Source organism: Ascaphus truei, chromosome 4 (assembly GCF_040206685.1).
Source record: "Ascaphus truei isolate aAscTru1 chromosome 4, aAscTru1.hap1, whole genome shotgun sequence".
Lineage (NCBI taxonomy): Eukaryota > Metazoa > Chordata > Amphibia > Anura > Ascaphidae > Ascaphus > Ascaphus truei.
In genome coordinates, this window is record NC_134486.1 from 331,696,969 (window position 1) to 331,719,922 (window position 22,954).

A 22,954-nucleotide genomic window follows, 5' to 3' on the forward strand; every position below is an offset into this window, starting at 1 on the left:
GTTTACGAACTCCTACTATTAGTACTATACCTAAAGGTTTTTATAATTGTGCGAATTGCTCTATGTGTCAATATGCATTACCTGCAAAATTTATAACTTATTCTAATGGTCTAAAAAAGTTTCATATTAAGAACTTTTTAAATTGCAATACATCTTTTGTTGTGTATGTTCTTTTATGTGCATGCGGCCACAGATATGTGGGACGCACTATTAGACCTCTTAGGTTGCGTAGAGCTGAACATACTCATTTGATCAAGAGAAAAGATTTAGTCCATCCTGTATCCAGACATTTCTCACAGTGCCCTAGGGGGGGTATTGGTAACTTCTCCTTTTCAGCCATCGAACACGTACCCCGTCACCCCAGAGGAGGCAATAGGGAGAATCGATTAAATCAGAAAGAAATGTATTGGATATATACTCTTAATACTCTCCATCCCCTTGGAATGAACTCTGATTGGGAGTTAAAACATTTCCTGTAGGTATAAGGGCATGGAGAGTATTATAATATATTATATTGTTTTTCTACTGTTATTTGTATAAATTAATTTTGCATTCTGTAATCTTATGATGTGTTAACAAAATAAGCTTACTACATGATACATTCTAATAATTTCAGGAACAATTATTTGTCTCTATTAACCATACATTATTGATTGCTATCTCCCATGATCGTTTTCCTCCATGATTTTCTTTTCTTATATACAATTTTTATTATTGTGCTTGACATTATATCATGTTCTTTGTTTTTAATATTTTTAATTTTTTCTTTTCTTTTTTGTTAGTCTATTACATGGTTAATTATAATATATGTGTTGTTTGTTTTACTCCAGACATGTTAGAGTTAATATGTTCCAATCCATGTGTTCATTGTTATCTGCTGTGTCTGATTTGGAGTTGTCCAATCAGATTTGGCTCACATGTATATTAGACATGTCTGTTTTCTGAACCATATACTCTTTGATAAAGTCCCATGTAGGGATGAAACGCGTCAGAGTGGTTCTAATATGATGTCCAGCCTTTTTTTGCAATAAAGAATATTTTTATTTTACAAGCTTGTAGTGGTACTAGGAGTAGTGACCATTCGTTCCTCCTACTTCTACTACTACTAATGAGAGCTCTGTTAAAAGCCTCATGTGAGACACAGGAGAGGGATTCCTGAGCTCACAATTGGGCTGATACAGGAGAGCAGGGCTAGGTGCGCTGTGGATATCCTAGCATCGTTTCGTGACCTGCTTGTCACCCCTACACTAAGTGTGTGACGTCAGCCACCGTTCCGCCACATCCAGCATCCCCGGTGGGAACTAAAGTCATCTGGTGGTGTGTTCCCGGGGAAGGAGTTCATGGAGAGCCTGATGTCGTGAGTCCCTGCTGGACGGTTACTCACGAGGGCTAGATCGGATCCGATGAGCTGCAGAGTAGTGGGGCAGAGGAGCGGATGTTTGCTGTTATTTGGAGCATGAGTATTATCTCATAAACTGCATTTTTATCTTCTATGTTTGTGAGTTCGATTTATGAGCTTTTTTGGGAAATTAAATTATTTTTGCCCAGTAATGCACTAGGATTGGGCGCTTTTTTCTTTTCTTTTTTCTATGCAGGTGGAGAGGGAGGTCATTGTGCCCTTGTAAGGAGGCTGCCTTTATCCTGATAGTGCCTGTTTTTTCCTGGCATTGGACTGATATTTTTATGGACTTTGAAGGACTGTTAGTGTAGTTTGTATTCATCACATCAAAAAAGGTCCACAGCACACCTTTGTGTAATAATTTATGCACAATTTATTTATTATTCATTGATTTTTTATCAGTAAGAGTTTATTTATTGATATATTGTATTAGGTTTTTGACAAGGTTTTATTTTTCTCTATTTTTGCTATCAAACAACACCCAAGCGCAGTCCCTAATTGTGTGTATATATATATATATATATATATATATATATATATATATATATATATATATATATATATATATATGAATATACAATTCATTGTTGCTAAGATTATCTTCATATTAAACATACATGTTGTATAATATAATAAACAGATAAAAGCACATACAGATTGAAATTCCCAGAATGGGGGATCAAGGGATCTGTAGTGATCGCAACCGGACTAGGGTTTGGAACCCATGCAAGTTATAACTTTCTCATTCTCTCCTTAATGATCCTCGTAATAAAGATTTGAAAAGATTCAGCACTGTTCTCTTTATACTTCAACTTAATAATAATAATAATGAGATTGTGTCTTACTTGGCTATCTTCTACAGGCATGTACTGTAGACTATTCTGTTAGGAGAAATTAAACAGGTAAGTACTGTATGTCCAGTTTTCATTACCCAACAGCTCAAATTGACATCTTTTGCATGCTTCATTGTGTTTGTTTTGGTTTTCCGTGGTGTAAATCCCAGGTTTCCGAATTTTTTTCAAACATTAACAGACCACTTAGGATATGGTATCTTGAAATACTGTACCATGGTAACAAGATTTTCAGTTAAAGAACATTCCAACCTCCGCTTGCCACTGTTCTTCATTGTCATGGGAGCAACTCATGTCTGCAAAGACATTCTGCGGCTACGTATCTTTGTATAAAATAGTGTGCTCTGTTCTTATAATACTATTGAGACATTATATAACCATTTTAGATAAACTATCCATATTTTACAAATTACTTTGGGGTCTACTTAAATGATTTTATAGAAAGGAAATCTGTAATCTGTATTAGAAGACATGTTGCTTCCCTCAAAGCTGTTAGTATTTCCCCCTTGTTTTATATTGATTCTTGAGGCTGCTGTCTGACTCCATGGCAACCAGTAGATTACTTTTATAGCAGCTCACATTAATGTGTACTAAGGCAGTCAAAGATGAGATGAACAACCTGTATGGCTAGAAAAAATACTGTATGTATTTGACGTTTTATTTTTATTTTTTACCCATATATTTTGTGGGCTTATACAACACTGATTTTATACAAATATTTATATATTATTGTTTCACTAATGTTACCAACTTAAAAATATACATTTGCACTTTGCATATCAGCTTGATTATCAATTATGCTAATTTGAGCCTGGTTATTTCTTAATAGAAAGTAGTTCTGTAAATGATACAGACACACCATTTTAAAATGTCAATGCAAAATGAACAATACGTACAGGATATACTTGAAAAAGAGAAGTAACTCTCAATGCATTTTTTTATCCTGGTATATATAAAGGTATGTCCACTATTAACTTTTTAGTAGGTAAGTACAACAAATATAGTGGGAGACAATAGGAACATGTCAACATTATAGGCTGAAACAAAACAGCATCCCATCTCAGTAGAGGCCATTAATTGACACTAATTCTATGTGGGATCAGTACATTTTACACAGAAGGTACATGGCATTACTATTATGTGTCTATGGTACATTACAGACAATCCTTCTTTCAGAGAGCTATATTGCACTAACTTACCTGACAGATATATATATTTACTAACTAGTGCTATGCCACAAAATATCCTCTGATGCCAAAAAAACACCTTTCAGCTCATTCTTAGCCCTTTGAGTGCCACAAGATGTAGTCTCTACTTCATGAGGTCCCTGTAGTACCAGATTCCTTGACGTAGTGACTATGTCCTCCCCAAAGAGGGTTGTTTTTCCTGATTAGTAGACGTCCTGAATTCCCATGGACCACAGGACACTATCTGCACTGTGAGGAAAAATGTGTGTCCTGAAAAACGTCTGCCGTGGTTATGTGACTGCTATTGAAAGAGGTCAAGTAACCACACTATGCCAGAAGGGTCGTTGTACTCAGGTACCACGACCCATCTGGCACTTAAAGGATTAAGCAACAAATAGAATTTGAACACCTAAATCACTTAAATAAAGGTGATTGGTGAAAGTGAACAAAAACAACCAATATATCATAATTAGTACATGTGGAGAGGTGCAGCTGACAGAAGGGTGTTTCTCAACACCCTTTAAAATGATAAAAAACAGACCTTAAGCACAAACTCTCCACATGTGTGACTTATATAAAGTGCAAGTGCATGGGCAATGGATGCAATAAAATACAACTCACTCCATGATGTTGATGGGAGGAATAAGATCAGAAATGCTTATCTATAGGAAGATTGGATATTCAGAAACTCCCCAGGTATTTAAAATAAAGAGGAAATATATAGTACAGCACAGTTGATAAAATAACATAAAGTGAGCAGTGAGCCCAAGTACAAACTCACATGCTCCACAGAATAAAAAAGTGTTGTGACCACTCTGGGTCCACAGAACACTGCACATTCACTTGCACTTTATATAAGTCACACTTAAATGATTAAATAGACCAGAATGATTTATGACATAGCATCACTTAGTAAATATGGCCCAGAGTGTGCATCTCCTTAAAGCAGAACATTTAAATTTTATATAGATTTTTGTTTTTTACATAACTAGGACCAAGCTGGACTCCAGCGCTGAACCGTGCTATTTTCAGGGAACACTGCGATAATTACCAGTGTCGATTCCAGTTTTAAAGTTCGATTCCAGTTTTAAAGTTCCTTCATTAATAAGGAAGCATTATGGCTGCCAAATGGCAAGCCAGTAGGAAACCGCAACATCATTGGTTGTGGCTTCCTATTTGTTGATGTCGGTGGCCATATTGTTTCCTCCATGAGGAGTCCCAGCACCCTCGCCTGTAATATCTAGGGAACCCAGTGCTGAAAATAGCATTGTTAAGCACCAGCGGCTTCCGCTCACAATTATGTGCAAAAATGATTTTCCTTTTTTGGCAGAATTGATGCTTTAAGTTCCAATTTACTTTAATATAATGCTATAGTGACAAACTACAGTATATCATATGAATGCAGCATCGTGTTACTACTGTAGTAGCTCTACTAATATCAATGAGAAAACTGGCACCTGAAACCAAGATAGTTCCTAAAATTAACACTTTCCCGGCATGATGTGCCTGCTCCGCTCATTAACCAACAAACAGAATTCAAAAGACATCCACTAGTAACTGGATTAATCAAGAATAAGGCACTAGAGCAGAGTACCTTCCAGACTGGTAACTATAGGTGGGTTTACATTTAAACCTTGGTGAGTACTTCAAATCAGAGTTTTATCTGAGGGCTCACTAAAGCTTAGTAAATGTGGCCCTTGTTATGATACTAGTTGCTGTACACCTTTGCTGCATCTTTCATTATGTTGCCATTTGTTAAACAATTATTTAATGGAAACATTTCATTTCAAATAGGGAAATTCCATTGAGGCCTTTGAAATTATTTATGCTAAAATAAATTAGACTATTTTCCCATGAGTAGGACTCACTGTAAATGAGCAAGTCTGTGTAACGTATTTGTTTCATTTTGATTAAGTGCATATAATCAAGATCAACCACTACACATCACAACAGTGTTACAGTGTTTTCCATACACTCTCTACTTTTACTGATAAACTGTGAACAATACAGTTACAAAGATTCTACAATTGTGAAGCATTGGAGCCTCCTATTGGTAATTTGCTAATTCCTACATTCTTACGTGTTATAAAGTACTATTATGAGCAATGCTCCTAACAGTCATGATTAGTATACCAAAAACAATATCAACTCCCAATTCCACACATAATATGCATTCCAGAATAGCTTTTCACATTCACTTTGCACATGAATCCAAGATTGCAGAATTTATTGCTGAGCTAGAAGTCGACCTGCTGGCAAATAGAGAAACAATCCATGCATAATATAAACTCTCTAGTCTAACAGAAGTGCTCATGTTTCTACGCTTGGCAGGATTTTGAATATTCTCGCTGTAACATCATGAAAGAAGTTCTTCATCTTTGTATGTTTCCCTTAGAGGTTCAATTATTTAGTAATAAAGAAAAACAATTTTTTACGTGCCTCACTGATTTGTAAAGAGAGTGTAAGAATGCATATACTTTCTACTGAAACGGACAAGCAAATGCTAGCTAACACTTTTGGAAACAATTGAAAATACAAGGAACGTCAAGCACATTTACAGTTTCTACAAAAATCTGCACCTTAAGTAATGGATAAATGAAATATAGTATTATAAACTGAGTTAGCATATTGTTGCCTTTTAATATCTAAAACTCACTCCAGAAAATCCAGCCAGGACTGAAATGAGGCCAAGAATAGGATGGTGAACCATAGCTGGATATGGAAATTCACAGTCAATTTGTCCCAATATTATCAATTAGTAAAGTTAAGTGGTAGATATACTGAAATACAGATGAAAGGAACCAACATAATTTTTTTTTCAATACAGTCTGCTGAGATTCTAGAACTACATAATAGAACATATTTGACATTATTATATATTTGAAATATCTACACAACTAAAAGAGAAAGAAGGGTTGTTAGCCAAATTGGTCATATGAACATGACAGGTATAATTTATTTTACAATCTTCAGGAGATATAATTAGTTGTTTCCTCAAACAACTCACAACCTTGTTTTATTGTTAATGCCTAAAGCACCAGGAGATGAGATGAGACAAAGTAAACTGCACATGATGCCGCCAAGTTTCCACAAGGTTACAAATGTAGGTCTCTTCTTCAGAGGTCAACACCTTAACTACTAGACTACACAACTTTGGCAGTAACATGAATTCATGTTTTAATGATATTACTGTACATGTTGTGGCCTTTTATTGAGGAAACTAAAATTAATTAGCAGTAACTCCTGTATAAAGATAAGAATGTTATTAAATGCTTAATTTAAAAAAAATGAATAATCATCTTCATGGGATAGATCATAGCCATTTTTTTTAAAACAGCAACACCAGTATATTTCCTGATCTCATAAATACATTTTCTGATGCACCATTTCTCTATTCCGTAGTGATATGTGCTCCAAGATTTTTTTAAAAAAATGTTTCCTTATAGTACTGATGCAGTAGACCAGAGGTTACCAACTCCAGTGTTCAAGGACCACTAACAGTGCAAGTTTTAAGGCTATTCTCTCATTAGCACAGGTGGCCTGATTATTTTGACTGAACCACCTGTGCTCAAGCATGGATATCCATAAACCCTGCACTGTTAGTGGTCCTTGAGGACTGGAGTTTGGAACATCTGCAGTAGCTGTTATTGCACCCACTGGCGCACTACCGCAAGAGAAATAGCATGTTAGTCCTGCCTCGTTTCAGGTGCAGCCGATTCAAGACAATGGCCACTTTCCACTCAGGCGCGTAAATAATAAACTGCATAACCTCGAAAGATGATGAACATCAATTAAGATGTTGATACTTAGATCAATATTCTCAACATTAGTATAACACCGAGACAAGAAAGGATAGCAAGTACTTTATGTTCGTTAACTCATGAAAAAGACTCTAGGTTCAAATACAAACTACAGTCAGTTTCAGAGATCTTCATTGCATGATGTTATGTGTGATTTACTGACCATCTACTAAATACATAATTAAAAGCTTTTATATGGTATAGTGACATTACATGACTAGGAGATTGAAAACTTTAACTGTCTGTAAATTTGTAAAAAATAATAGACAAACTGTCCATTTTAATTAGTGCTTCAGAGTCATTATCTTGTAATTCATTTAAACTATATATACAATATATCTTAACAAGCAAAAAATATTCTTGGTTTAGTATGTCGACTGTCATAAAGTACAATATTGCAAGATGCTGACACTTTCATTCCAATGTTGTAATTTCTTAAAATCATAAATGGATGTTATTTTCCCTGAGGGTAACACATATCCACAAAGCTAATTTTATGCAACAACAACAGGCATTGCATATCTCATTAGCATAGGCTTAACATCACGTGAACTTAGCATTTCCTCACATTGGGTTCAAATAACGTGACTCGTGTTAAATATATTTTAATCTAATGGTGGTGTTACAACCTCCAGACCCTGAAATATATGTTTTTTTTCCCTCTCTCTCACTTTCTTCAAAGCCTATATTTCAGGGTCTGGATGAGACCAAAGCCAGATATGCACAATAGGGCTTTTGGCAACTATAATTAAGTATTTAAAAAAAACATTAATATTACTAATACAATATCTAAAAATTAATAAAAAAATATACTGTGAACATAGATTGTTGCTTTGGCTACCTATGCTCTTTCAATGGGAGATTAAATTACCACATTGACACTCAATGGAAAGCTGTAAAAAAAAGTTTCTCACTTACCCCATCCCAGATAAAGGCCATCCTCATCTTCAGATCTGTAGCTCCTAAGAACTAATGCAAAAAAAGGGCTAATGCCCTACCATAACAAAAATCAATCCAATGCCCAATGGCTACCAAAAAACAAAAATTAAAAATACATCAAATTAATCCAAGGCCCAATGGCCCCAAAAATATAAAAAATAAAAATCCCCCAAACAATAATCCCAGGCCCAATGGACTATTTGTAATCTGGCCCCATCCATGGGCCTGCAATGCTGGATCCTTAACTTTACCACAAATACCTTAATCTTCTATTGCTTGAAGATTTTTTTAGTTGCAAGTATTTATTTTCTTCTTATTCTTCAATGCCGTCTTCTTTCTTCCTCTTCAATCTTCAACCACCAGATGTGGCCTCCATGTTGACTTCCGGTCTTCTGTGAGGGCTCTGGCCTTTTATTGTGGCTAGGGCCTTTGCAGAATATGTGCCATAGGTACACATGGAACAGCAATAAATCAAATTATTTGCTGTACATATCTCCCTACGACACAACTTCTAAGACTGCCTAGACACTATAAAAGGGCAAGATCCTCACAGAAGACTGGAAGTTATCATGGAGGCCATATCTGGTGGCTGAAGATTGAAGAGGAATAAAGAAGAAATCTTTGAAGAAGAAAAGAAGATAAAAAATACTTACAACTGAAGAATCTTTAAACAACAAAGGATCCAGGGCTTTGGTTCATGTTGAGGATCCACTGTCGCAGGCCCATCGATGGGCTGCATAGTTTTTTGAGGGAATTTTTATTTTGTATCATTTTTGGGCCATTGTTCCTTGGATTGATTTTATGTTTTCTTTTAATTTGATTTTTTTTTGTGGCCATCAAGACTTATTTATGGGTTTTTTTCATGGTTGGGCATCAGCTGTTTTTTTTTTATTGGTTCAAGGGGACAACAGTCCTGAAGATGATGATTGCCTTCATCCAGGATGGGGTAACTGAGCAACTTTTCTTACAGCTTTCCATTGAGTGCCAATGTTGCTATCTAGTATCCCAATGAGATGGGTTAGGTAGCCATTGACAATCAATGGGTTTATGTTTAAAATGTATTTTTAATAAATGTTTAGGTATTATATTAGTAATATTAATGTATGATCTTTTAATACTTTAATATTTGTGGGTACTTACTGTATAGTGGGCAAAAGCCTAATAAACCACATTTGTCGAATAGGGCTATTGGCCATTACTTTACAGGGAGGGAGGTTATGTTTGTTGAAGAGGGTGGAGGTAGGGAGGGTGGATGTTTGGGGTAGCTTCAGTAGGCGATTAGGATCTCTGGGGTTGTGGTGGTAGGAGTTAACTCATTGTTTGCTCAGCAGTTAGTATGGCATTGCATGTCAATTCCTTACTAGCCCCTTATGTAGGTAGCCAAGAGGGGCAGGTAGTGTAGTTTAAGTTTAGTATTAACACCTTTATAGCCCTTGGTGGTCAGTTAGTCATGGACTAGCTGACCACTTGGGCTACTAAGGGATAATATGTTGTTAAATGTTTAATAGTTAATGTTTTATCACCTATTCCATGTTTGTTTAGCTAATCTTGCCTATAAATACATAGGGATAACAGCAGCCTGGAGTAGGTTATAAAAAAATGTGGTATAACCAGGTTTCAATAAATATCAGGACTTGAAGACTGCACCAAAATGACAAAATTTGCGGTATTTTGTGCCGGCCCCAATATTTTTAGCAGATGTATATAAATGTGTTTTTTTTTTGCGGTACAACGTTGATAACTTGCATCTTGAAAATAACTATGTTTTGGCTATAATACTAATTTTGTGGGCAAACAGAATACTCTAGATCAAGGGTGAGCAAACATTTTATGCCGAGCCCCCCTTTTCATCCATAAAATTCTCAGACCCCCTCCCCCCTTTTTTTTACCCCTTCCCCTCCCTGCTCTTTGGCTTGCTATCCCCAGTGTCATCCAAACTCCTGCCTACAGTATTATTATTTTTTTTCCATTTTCAATGTTGTGTTTTCACTGGTTTTTTTTTGCATTATTTCTGTACATTCATAATATGATTGATATAGTGGCAGCCTACCCTTTCACTTGCAGAGGATCGCAGCGAAGCAGGTTGCCAGCAGAGGAGAGCAGGACCACAACGCTATTGCAGGGCAGACACCGGAAGGAGGGGCGTTTGAAATCACAGCGCTCGGGCGTGCTCCTCCCTGTACCTCCAGAGCCCCTGCGTATGTGCACACGCACCATCACGTGGCCGCCACCTGCACTATCCTGTTGGCCGCCCGCGCACATCTTCGGCTGCCCGCCCGCGCACATCTTTTTGGCTGCCCGTGGACAGCTTTTTCGCACTCCCGCACACAGCGTCTGCCGGCCTGCGCACCCAGGTTTCACCGCATGCCGCCTGCGGCCCCCTAAATAATCTTGCGCCCCCTTGCCCCCCCAGTTTGCGCACAACTGCATTCAATCACAACACACACACACATATTCAACCACAAAACACATACTCAATCACAACACACACACACACACACACACACACACAATCACAGCCAACACAGACAACACACTCAATAACAACACACACACAGCACACAAAACACACAATCACAACCAACACAGACACAACACACACTCAATTACAACCAACACAGACACAACACACACACAGCACACACACACACATACTCAATCACAACCAACACAGACACAACACACACACACATACTCAATCACAACACACACACAACACACACAATCACAACACACATACTCAATCACAACACACACACTCAATCACAACACACACACTCAATCACAACACACACAGACACAACACACACACACACTCAATCACAGACAACACACACTCACAATCATAACCATAAGTCACACACTTTCACCTGGGGAGGGGGGCATGCTCCGATCCCCAATGCTGCTGAAAACTGGGGCAGGAAACAGACAGCAAGAGAAGGAGGGCTTGTCTGTGTGCAGAGAGAAGCCCCACCCACTCTGCAAGACACAGAGCAGAGAAGCAGCCTCAGCACGGAGCTTGGACACCCGTGCACAGCTCTGCTCGCCACCAGGTTTCCCTGCACTCAGCCCACCCCCCCTAAATAATCTTGGGGGGCGCACCCCCCAGTTTGCGCACCGCTGCTCTAGATCAATGTGAGTTAACACGGGAATGGTATGATAACCCAAATGAGCACGTAATGGAAATGACCTCTAGTCTCATTGCTGACATCAAAAAAGAAAATAATTGATCCTTTTACGTTGACATGTTTTGTACTCAAAATCTCATTCTTAACTTAATGGCATCTTTATAATGGAAAGGAATGGTAGAAATGGCATAGTGCAGAAAAAGCAGAAAGGGCACACTGTACATACATTTACTTTGAAATATAAAATCTCAAATAATCCTTTATCATAATCAAATTGTAACCAATATTGAATAAAACCTACATACCAATAAACAGTTAGTTTAGGTCCATAATTGTGATCATTTTAATTGTTTAAAATAGCACTTCTCTTTACAAACTAACAGTATAGAGCATGTGGTCGAATTAAGACTTCATACGCTTAATGAACAAATTATGAAATAGACAACTTTTAAATGATATTGCAATAAACACAGAAATATTTTATATTTTACAGTGTTATATTGTCATGTATATGTGAATTATTCCATTGACCACAAAGTGACAAGAGTTGATACCGACCTTGTTCATTTAATCAAAATATACAGTAGATAAGGCATAGCTAATGCCTTTTAATATCTTGTACACATTCTTCTATGTATTGTTGAATCTCTTGATGCAGTGCAATTGTTGCTAACAGAGTAGGTTGTTGAGGCAAAAAAAACAAATTCTATCTTATCTTTCCAACTGTGGTAATTCCAGCAATTCATGGTGTAAAAATATGAAAGCTTTGTTTTGAATTTAACACATGTAAATATAAAGTCAAAATCTGATAAAGGAAGAGAGCTAAAATTAAAATTGCTCACTGTCAAAACTTTACAATTGTAAGAAATGTGTACACCCAATCAGATTTCCCCTGATATAAATATTTGTTTTGCAAGTTGATGAAAGAAGTAAAAATATACATATTTCTTACCTACATTTCCAGTTGTGAGATATGAATTCTGAAAGTCCATCATTCCCATTCCAACAATGTGTATAAAATCTTCAATCACCTGCATCAACTCCACTGAACCTGGGTAAATCTAAAATTAGATATTAGAACATCAATACAATATGCAAATACCTTGTTACAAGAGCAATGGAAAAACTACTATATAATAACTTATGTTTGAAAAATGTAAGATGTTGCTCGAACATCCAGCAATATATCAGTGAGATGGTAACAAATGAGGTTTCTGAACATGTTTACAGAATAAACTGATAAAGAACTGTATAATATCAAAGAATTTTTTTTGTTGGCATATTCTGCTTAATTCCATTGCCAACAAATCTTACATACATATATTTTTGTTTATCAGATATTAAAGGTTATCCTGCCATTCAACTTCTACATAATCTGAAATCTTAATAGTGACTATTAAAGTCAGCTGCAGTATCCCAGCTTTGTGGCAAATTGTGTACTGCCAAACATCCGTTCCATATATAAACCATAATTACTGGTTAGTAACACCGGTAATTAATTTAAAGGGGATGCACTAGCCTCTGCAGCTGCACTTCATAGAAAGTAATCCAATTTCTGATAGGAAATTAACATTTCTACAGAAGAAAAAATATGGATATGGCAAATCCAAAAAAGATCATTATCCGTCAGAGCACTCTTGTATCTTTTAGTACTGTCTATTCAGTACATTGCATAGTGTGTATTGCTAGTTAAGGCCTTTTTTTTGACATGTTGCTTAAATCTTACGTATAATAATTGAATCAGGATCAGCAAAACAACCATTTCAATAGAGCTACACATATTTGTTTGTGCGACAATTGAGTGATGCCTTGGAAGTTGACAACAGCTTGTGCAGTTATTTTACAATGCTTCTTTAACTACCCTGTCACGTATACAGTATAATACCCTGTACCTTAATTATTTGTTTATTCCTAAATGTTACTATTTATTACTTTGATTTGAGGCTGCTGCATTAGAAAACTCTTATCATGATCTTAATAACTCCATTCATTCATTTTTATTGAACCAAGCATCACAGACGCATAATAAAACTTTTCATTAGACACTGCTCCTTTTTTTCAGATGTAATACAAATAATACAATTGACCAAGGTAGCGATTCTCCAGAAGCATTCCTTCAAATAATTGCTTAATCTAGCTGTATGGTGTCAACACAAATGAATTAGATTGTAAGTTCTTCAGGGCAGGGACTCCTTTTCCTAAATGTCACTGTTATGTCTGAAACACTTCTTCCCATTACGGGTTATTTTTATTATTTGTTATAATATTTGTTATTTATATGATTATGTCACATGTATTACTGCTGCAAAGCGCTACAGGTATGTACATTAATGGCGCTATATAAATAAAGATGTACATACATACAGTACATGAATAACCGGCAACAATGTAATCCTTTTTTTATTCTGTGAAATGTTTCAGGAATGTATTTTTTTTAGATGTGTAACTAAACTTCATGCATAATGTATATTTTGAGTTTAGATATCGCCTAAATATTTAAGGAAAGGGCTAAATATAATATGATCAAAGCATATATTATATATGATTATTATAATTTTTTATCTGACTTATTTTCCTTCTATGTTTGAAGATTCAAACTAATATCATTGAAAATGTAAAAGGTTTCTGTTATTAAAAAAATCATAGATGAATCTCTACAAGGAATCCAAGAGGGGGCTGTCAAGCTAAAGTGAAGCCATAGTGTTGTTTTAAAGGCGCAATCCCCCCTGCTCATGCTTTTTTGTTGTTGTTTGCATACCATTAATCTGTTTGATTAAAAAGACAATGGAGAGGTGAGAGCAGGGTAGTCAGTAGAGTATGTTTCAGGACTAGAAAAAACAAGAGGTATATGTAGTGTGAAAAAAGTGTGAGAGATAATGTCCGATCATTTGGAAAGGGAAATAATGAAAATAGAAAATAAACTGTTATGGTTGGTCTCCTTTATAAAAAAATTAACAACTACTCTACATATTGCCGACGGCAGATATCCCGGGGCCCAGGACTAGAGTTTTAACTGGGAGCCCTTCTCCATGTTGGCAGCCTTGTGAGCCCCCTATTTCACACCTCCTTGCTCTCCCCTCCTCTATTCACCCCTCTCCCCATGTATGTCTCTCCCCCCTTCTCACTCTTCCCACACTCTTCCCCCTTCACCCCTCTCTTTCCACACTCCCTCTCTTACAGCCCCTCTCTTCTCTTACACTCTCCCTCCCTACGCTATCACTTAATTACCCCCTCTCACTCAATCCCCCCCCTCTTCACACTCATTCCCAGAATAGAAAAGAAGAAAAGCGCAAATTACCCTGATGAAGTGAGATCACTCGCATAGGGTATACAGATTACCCATGACGGTCCAATTGTCAGGACTTTTATTCAGTGGAGTCTTAGCAATGGTCTATTGACCCACCAATGATCTCAGGATCCTGAGCCAATACGGTAATCAGTCTTTGGATCCAGCATACCTTCAGCTCGTCATTTTAACACACATTATTTTAACCAATTTTGTTGCATAATAAAGATTACATTTTAATTACTACACTTACCACCAGAGGGTGAGCTTGAGTGCTACACTTGGGTTACTTCTCTTTTATTATTGTCTAATTGTCAGGCAAGCAGATCTCTTGGACTTTCTTCCCCTGCACTTGATGGTAAAGTGCACACTTATCCTGGGTGTGGTCTGGGGCCTCTGGTGGGCCTGTCTCCCACGCCAAGCCACCTGCCGGGTCTGCCTCTCTCCCACACCGGGCCTCTCCTCCCAGTGCGTTTTGGAAGATGAGCCCTCCCTGGAATATGCCTCAGGTTCAAGCATGCACCGGTGGGAGAGGCGATGGCGTAGGAGAGAGACCCGGCAGGAGACACAGCGTGAGAGAGGCCAAAGCAGCTGGGGAGAGCTGGGGCCCGGTACAACGAGAAGCCTGAAAACCAGATGCAGTAATTGGGCCTGACCTCTGGCCAGGCCCAACTTCCAGCGCCGGGAGGACCCAAGCAGCCATGGGGCCCAGGACACTTGATCTTACTCTTCTCCCTGTCGGCGGCCATGACTGTACATATGTACACAATTTATTTTGTGAAATGAATTGTGCTGCAAAGAAACATGTTTTCTGTTACAAAAATAGGTTTGGAACTGTGTATAATGTTGGCTAGACAAGGACTCTGATACTAAACACCCTAGCACTCTCAGATATGCTATTCTAAAGGACATCGTTTGTGAATGAGGTTTTGTTATATTTTTTATTGATTTTTTCAATAAACATATTACACTGTGGGTGGCCTTTTTGTTGTGTGCTCTTCTATCTTAAATATTAAGGATGGGTAAGGGATCACACCACCCTCAAGATTGAAAAGTCCCCACTATAGATTTTGTGGGTGATATCCCCTGTAAGCCCAACAATATCCCTGGTGTGTAGTGTCTTTATTTGTTTAATAAAACAATTTAAAATATTAGTCAGTTTGTCTATATTTTTTTTTTAAACCTACTGTAAGATGAATGAAGAATTAGAGGATAAGGAATTTTAATTGCAAATAAAATCTGAGATAAAGGTTTGTTGGTCGATATACAGTATTATACATTCAAGTTCATTAATGTACACACATGCACCTAACTACAGGAATTGTTACCTGTAGGTTTTGTTCTTTTGTATGATGTTCATAAGGCTTCTATAATAGAACAGAAAAGGAATGCATCATTTAAGTTAAACTAGATAATTGCATTGGTCTTACCTGTTGTGCATCTTCCCACTTATCTTTGTTTTCTTCATCTAGGAGATTACTAACTATTTGAAAGAAGTTCTGAAGAAAAGAACAAAACATCTGTTTTACAGTATGAAGTATAATTTAAGTTGTACTTACAAAAAAAAAACAAAATCACTAAAAGTAACAACGTACCAAGTTAAAATGTATATTCAATATTTGAGTACAATTCCAATGCTTTCAGGAAAACAGGGTCACTGGCAGGGGTATAGCTAGTACTGCTGACTTGGCCCTGGGGAGTAGGGAACCCAGACCTGACACAGCATGAGCCGAAGGAACTCCTTAGTTCCCCCATCCTTTACCCTTTACATTCTATACAGTAGGTACTAACTAACCAGAAAGAGGAAGGGAAAATGGAGACAATAAAATTTCACTTCTGCATATGTCCCTTTTTTCCTTCATCCTCCTTCTTTCCATACCCTCTTTCTCCCACGCTTACTGATCACCTTCTACTCATCTCTACTCTTGTTTTAAGCTTTTTCCCCACTTTCTTACTCGCCCTCTCTAAATGTTTACTTCTCATACACTTTCACCTCTTTACCGAGCCTTTCAACTCATCTATCCTTTTATGCACCTCCTAAATTCCTCTCTCTACCATACTATGTCCTATTCCCCTCCACTTTTTTTTCTCCCTGTCTTTTATAAAACCTCATCTTTCCTTATTCACCTTTTCTTTGTCCCATTCACTCACTACCTGTTCTTTTCAGCCTGGGGCTGTTATAAGCTTTATTTTACATACAGAGGAGACATTCAGACAATCCTACACACTAATTAGCAGGATTTCAAGCACAATTTTGTTATAATGATTAAGGCACATGTTTTAGCAAGTGCAATCAAACACTGTTTTGTTTATCTAGACCCCAGTGTTTCAAAAAATGTGTAACAAATGCCCACCGACAAACACACAACCATATTACACAAGTACATCTACACAATATTGGGAATTTCCATTGTGGAACACCATACCTCATCAGTAATTGGAAACTTTTCTTTTTCCAAGTTACATTATCCAAGTTACCATTTTGGTATCAATCAAAAAATAGAAAATGTAATGCGTGTCATGTCCCATTTTATGAAGAAAAAATATTATAAGTCGCACACAGCTGCATAAAAAAAGCAAAGCAAGAATTGTATATGTTTCACTGAAGAATAATGGTGTAAGAGTTTGAATACACGTCATAAACCATGTCTGCATTGATGTACAGGTAGCAGTTAATCAAATCATCACCAGAATAGTTATTGGATAAAACATATTTCTAAATTTTGTACGGTTATATGTACAGTACGTGCAAAAAAGCTTTGGAGATCACACAATGTAATAATATTATTATGTTCACATTTTTCCGCAGAGGCAGCTCAAGGCAAAGACATACAGTATAAGGGGGCTGTGTTTGCATTCGCACTGCAAATTTTCCCTACTGAATGCAAGCAGTGAGGCAGAGGAGTTGGTCACCCCACCCCCCCCACCTCCCCACCCTCAGCAGCATCGCCCAGCCCTTCTTTCCACCGTAACACTAAATAAATCCCTGAATATTCACTCTTGCGGATAAATGCTGTATTCGCAGCAAAATCGAATGTTGGTGAATAATTTGCCTATCTCTATTAATTACTTGCCGTCTAAGGAACTTGGAGAAATGGATGCCAGAGTGTCCGTGTAAATGTCTAAGGGGTTGATACGCAAAGCTCGATTTAATCTGGCCTACTAACATGCCATTACCTAATTAGGTATGTACCCTCCCTGCCCGGCGTCCGAAGGAGGTTACATCGGTGTAGTGGTGTATTAGACATCTGCATTGAATTACCTTGTCTCAGGGGGTTGCCTGTGGTTGGTTGGGAAATGGAAAAGATGGGCACCAGGAGTTTTATAGTACAACGTAAATCTATATTTTTGTTCCCATGCTTAGGAAAATTGCAGTCACAGGTACACACACTAGCAGTTTTACTGCAGGAGAAGAAGACATAGTCATGTCCCAAAGTACATCTTGGCTGTAATACAATCTATTGTCTATGGTGTCTGTACGCTACAAAATTTATGTTTCCTGTACGTCCATAAACTTCCCTGCTTCCCACCATGCCTCAACCCATCCAGCAAAAAACTTCCCTGCTTCCCACCATGCCTCAACCCTTCCAGCTCGGCAGCTGATTACATGAGTGAGGTTCAAGTGGGACACAGCCCGAAAAACCATTGTATTGCCAGGGTAAAGTTTAAAGTTCCTCTGCTTTATCCTTATTAGAACCTGCACATGGCACACAGCCAGGCGCTACAGCAGCGACTGGTGACGATTCAAGTTTTATTACAAAGGTGGGGCTGCTTCATTTAATTGAGTCAACCCCCTTACTGTAGGCCTGCTTCTCACACTCCTCATCTCAATGGAGCACTCCAAAACAGAACGATCCTCGGACTCTCACCACAGGTCAACACTTCCTCCTCTGAGGCCTCTTCGATCTCTGGAGCAAGCTAAGCTGAATCCTCAATGATTTCATCATCCTTCATCCTTCAGACTAGGTTCCACAACAGAGGACAAAGAAAGCACCCGGAGCGGCAGCAAAAGACAGCAGTGATTGGCAATAAGAACCCAAAGGTCAAAATATTTGCTTTATTCGTGTAGGCAAACCAGACAGGCAATGTCCATAGTCTTCCTCCTATGCGTTTCACGCCACAAGGGCGCTTTGTCATGGACAATGCTTGACAAAGCCCCCTTGCGGCATGAAACGCATAGGCGGGAGACTATGGACATTGACTGTATAGTTTGCCCGCACGAATAAAGCCAATTTTCTGACCTTTGGGTTCTCATTGCCAATCACCGCCGTCTTTTGCTGCAGCTCCGGATGCTTTCTTTATCCTCTGCAGTGAATCTACTGAGATCCAGGATGAGCGCTATTGAGGGAGTGTGGGAGTTCTTACCACTGCTGCAGATGCTGCTCACATGCAGCCACCAAGACCGACAGGACAGACACAGCAGTCACGATGTATCCACCTGAAGCAGCATTACAGGATCAGGGTGACCAGCCACAGAGATAAGAAGCTATCTTTCCATGCTTCTGGGTCCCCATCCTTATGCTAGGCGGCACTCCACACTGTTATCTCTCTCACTTACGGCAAAAAATACACACGGATAAGACTGTGTGTCAGCACTACCCCAGAGCGCAAGGCGGCATCACATTCACTATACAGTAGGTTTCACAACATCCAGCATATCCAGACTATGCCACTGTAGCGTCCTCCCCAGATGCTCTGCATGGCCCCAGCCTTTTCTTCCATCACCTGAGCAATAACACCTGTCTCTACCACAGTCCCAGAGGAGGAAAAGGCTGCCCTGGGGTAGAGATGGCCATCTACTCTGCTGCCCCCATGAAGATAGTAGAACTTGGTCCATAACTCGATTATCCTGTTTTTCTTCTCACGTGCTTGGGTGGGGTCTTGATCCTTCCCGCTATGCTACACATGGTGGGAGGTCTCAAGTCCTTGTTCCCTACATTAACAAATTAATTTTGTCGCTTCTGTTATGGACAGTCATTGGAGTAGCTAATCGGTACAGTTACATATCCGTGCCATTTCTGCACAGACTTTGCAATTAAATGCATCCCAGCATGCTTCCAAGATTTTTTCCGGCTGGAACTTTAAGCCCCGTTCACTTGGTGGGAAACTCAGTCTTTTAGATATCAGGCAACAGTTTCCAGTAGTGGGTAATTTTTTTGGTCCACCACCCTGCAGTCACTCAATGTTCCTCATAGCAGGGCACACAGCATAAAAGTTCACAAATCCCTGTGTCCAAAAATCCATTATTACTTTGCTGGGTTGCTCACAGCACTGCGTATTACACACTGGTTGCTCACAGTCCATGCATCACTTTCTTTACTGTACTTAAGACAATGTAATTTTGCAAATGTCTGAACCAGAACATTATTACACATCAATTTTGACCTCTTTTGACTACCATATTGCTAACGGAATATCTTCACAGCGTCCTATTTTTCAAAGGAGCACCATTTTAACTACACAGTTCATCCATGCCGCTACTAGCCGCCATTTTGACCAAAATCATTTCTTATGTTGCAGTCCCACACCTTTCTGGGAGGTGTGACATTTTGTTTAGGTAGGAATCCGGGAAGCCACCCTTTTTCCATCCACCCTTTTAACTTCCACTTTGACAAAAATTCACCCTGACTTACTGTCCATATAAAACAAACGCTTCACTCCAAAAATGAGCAAAATACAAATAAACATTCTCTCTTACAGTATACTTGCCCAGCCCCACGTTAGGCACCAAATGTACCCTCTCTGCCCGACTTCCTTGGGAGGTTACATCGGTGTAGTGGTATATTAGACATCCACATTGATTTACCTTGTCTCGGGGAGTTGTCTGTGATTGGCTGGGCGATGGAAAAGATTGGTGCCAGGCGTTTTATAGTGAAATATAAATCTTTATATATGTTCCAATGCTTAGGAACACTGCAGTCACAGGTACAGGTAGATTTGAATAGTTGTACTTCATTTCATCCATTCTCCTATCACTCTTAATATAGGTCTTCCCGGAGTGCCCACCCTTAACATTCATCAGAGGTGCATTTACTTTTACGTTACTGATGATAATCTGGTAGATCTGGCCCCCTTCTTATTAATATTCTTATTGCCAATTTTACTGTGAGCCCATGCTGAGATCCTGGCCTGTTCTGTGCAACATTACGGTTGCTTTCCAACGCGTGAATTGAACTGCCATATCCTCAGGGGGTACTGAATATGGGGTGGGGATCCTCAGATAGGGATGATCCCCACATATCCTGGGGGCACTTTTGCTTGACTCACTGCAGCATGTCTTCATTCTTGTTACTGGGACATGCTCTTTTCTATTTTCGCCATACTATTGGATTCTATCTGAAGGGGCACTGACAGTCTCAAACACTATAAAAGAGGGGGCTATTCTATACTATACTTTGGGGAATATCTTCCCTACATCTACTCTCTGAAGCTTCTCTCTTTCTTCCATGCTGGAACACTCTCCCCAGAATCCTCTGCTCCTATCCTTTATACCTTCAGTGACACAGCACTCCTGTGTCACCACTTGGTGGAGCTTAACACATCTCTCACTTTTAACTCCTAATTTACTTTATTATCCAACACCAGGAAGCTGGGGTGGGTTTACAGATAAAAGACTTTAGTTTTACTCCATTTAACAGGTATTCTCAAACCTAATGATATGCAAAAACAACAGCCAATCACAAAACCAGCATCGTTACATTAACTGTACAAACGGGGATTATCGTTGCACTGAGATGCATTAAACAATACTGTATACTGCACATCTGCATTGGGAAAAACAATAACGTGCGTCCAATTAATGCACACGCGTAAGTGATGTGTTCCGCATGTGCATTACCTAACATAACGTCAATGAGCATGTTGCAATTTCAAATAAATACACATTACAAACTCAATAACTAAGCCATAGAAGCTAAACAACTGAACTATTGACACGTCTGGTCAGGCATTCACCTCTGCTGCTGGAACCAATGCTCCTGCTTAAGATGCTGCAAGAATTTGCAGCTTGAAATTTACAGAAGAGGAGCTGGATAATTGTAATAAATGGTCCGGTGGATAATCACTCTAAATAATTAGAGGCTTTTTGCTATTGCACCAGTACCACAAATAAACTGTGGATTTGGGGTATCCTAGCCTGGAATAATGCCCTAGGGACTAAGGTCCACAGCTAGATATGCAGAAGAAGCACTGGGCAGACAGTAACTGCAAGCTGTCTGACCATGCTGCCCACACAAGGAATACAGGAGGGGGACTACCCTCTGCATCACAGAGATCTGGTAATTGAAAATCCAGTACATACAGTCATGTGAAAAAGAAAGTACACCATCTTTGAATTCTATGGTTTTACATATCAGGACATAATAACAATCATCTGTTCCTTAGCAGGTCTTAAAATTAGGTAATTACAACCTCAGATGAACAACAACACATGACATATTATACTGTGTCATGATTTATTTAACAAAAATAAAGCCAAAATGGAGAAGCCATGTGTGAAAAACTAAGTATACCTTATGATTCAATAGCTTGTAGAACCACCTATAGCAGCATTAACTTGAAGTAATCATTTTCTGTATGACTTTATCAGTCTCTCACATCGTTGTGGAGGAATTTTGGCCCACTCTTCTTTACAACGTTGCTTCAGTTCATTGAGGTTTTTGGGCATTTGTTTATGCACAGCTCTCTTAAGGTCCCACCATAGCATTTCAATCGGGTTGAGGTCTGGACTTTGACTGGTCCATTGCAACACCTTGATTCTTTTCTTTTTCAGCCATTCTGTTGTAGATTTGCTGGTGTGCTTGGGATCATTGTCCTGTTGCATGATCCAATTTCGGCCAAGCTTTAGCTGTCGGACAGATGGCCTCACATTTAACTCTAGAATACTTTGGTATACAGAGGAGTTCATGGTCGACTCAATGACTGCAATGTTTCCCAGGTCCTGGGGCTGCAAAACAAGCCCAAATCATCACCCCTCCACTACCGTGCTTGACAGTTGGCATGAGGTGTTTGTGCTGATATGCTGTGTTTGGTTTTCGCCAAACGTGGTGCTGTGCATTATGGACAAACATCTCCACGTTGGTCTCGTCTGTCCAAAAGGACATTGTTCCAGAAGTCTTGTGGTTTGTTCAGATGCAACTTTGCAAACCTAAGAGGTGCTGCCATGTTCTTTTTAGAGAGAAGAGGCCTTCTCTTGGCAACCCTTCCAAACAAACCATACTTGTTCAGTCTTTTTCTAACTGTACTGTCATGAACTTTAACATTTAACATGCTAACTGAGGCCTGTAAAGTCTGAGATGTAACTCTTGGGTATTTTGCAATTTCTCTGAGCATTGCACGATCTGACCTTGGGGTGAATTTGCTGGG

General features: G+C 38.7%; 1 protein-coding gene across 13 annotated transcripts in view; it reads right to left on the minus strand.

The window, feature by feature from the left end:
- The window catches only part of ADGRB3 (adhesion G protein-coupled receptor B3), an 892,370-nt gene that overhangs the window by 410,752 nt on the left and 458,664 nt on the right, over positions 1 to 22,954 (minus strand). For all 13 annotated transcript variants that reach the window (XM_075598089.1, XM_075598088.1, XM_075598086.1 and 10 more), the window contains 2 exons: positions 16,021 to 16,089; positions 12,257 to 12,365 (listed from right to left, as the gene is read on the minus strand). In XM_075598089.1, coding sequence (XP_075454204.1) covers positions 12,257 to 12,365; positions 16,021 to 16,089 — 178 coding nt within the window. The remainder of the gene's footprint in view (positions 1 to 12,256; positions 12,366 to 16,020; positions 16,090 to 22,954) is intronic.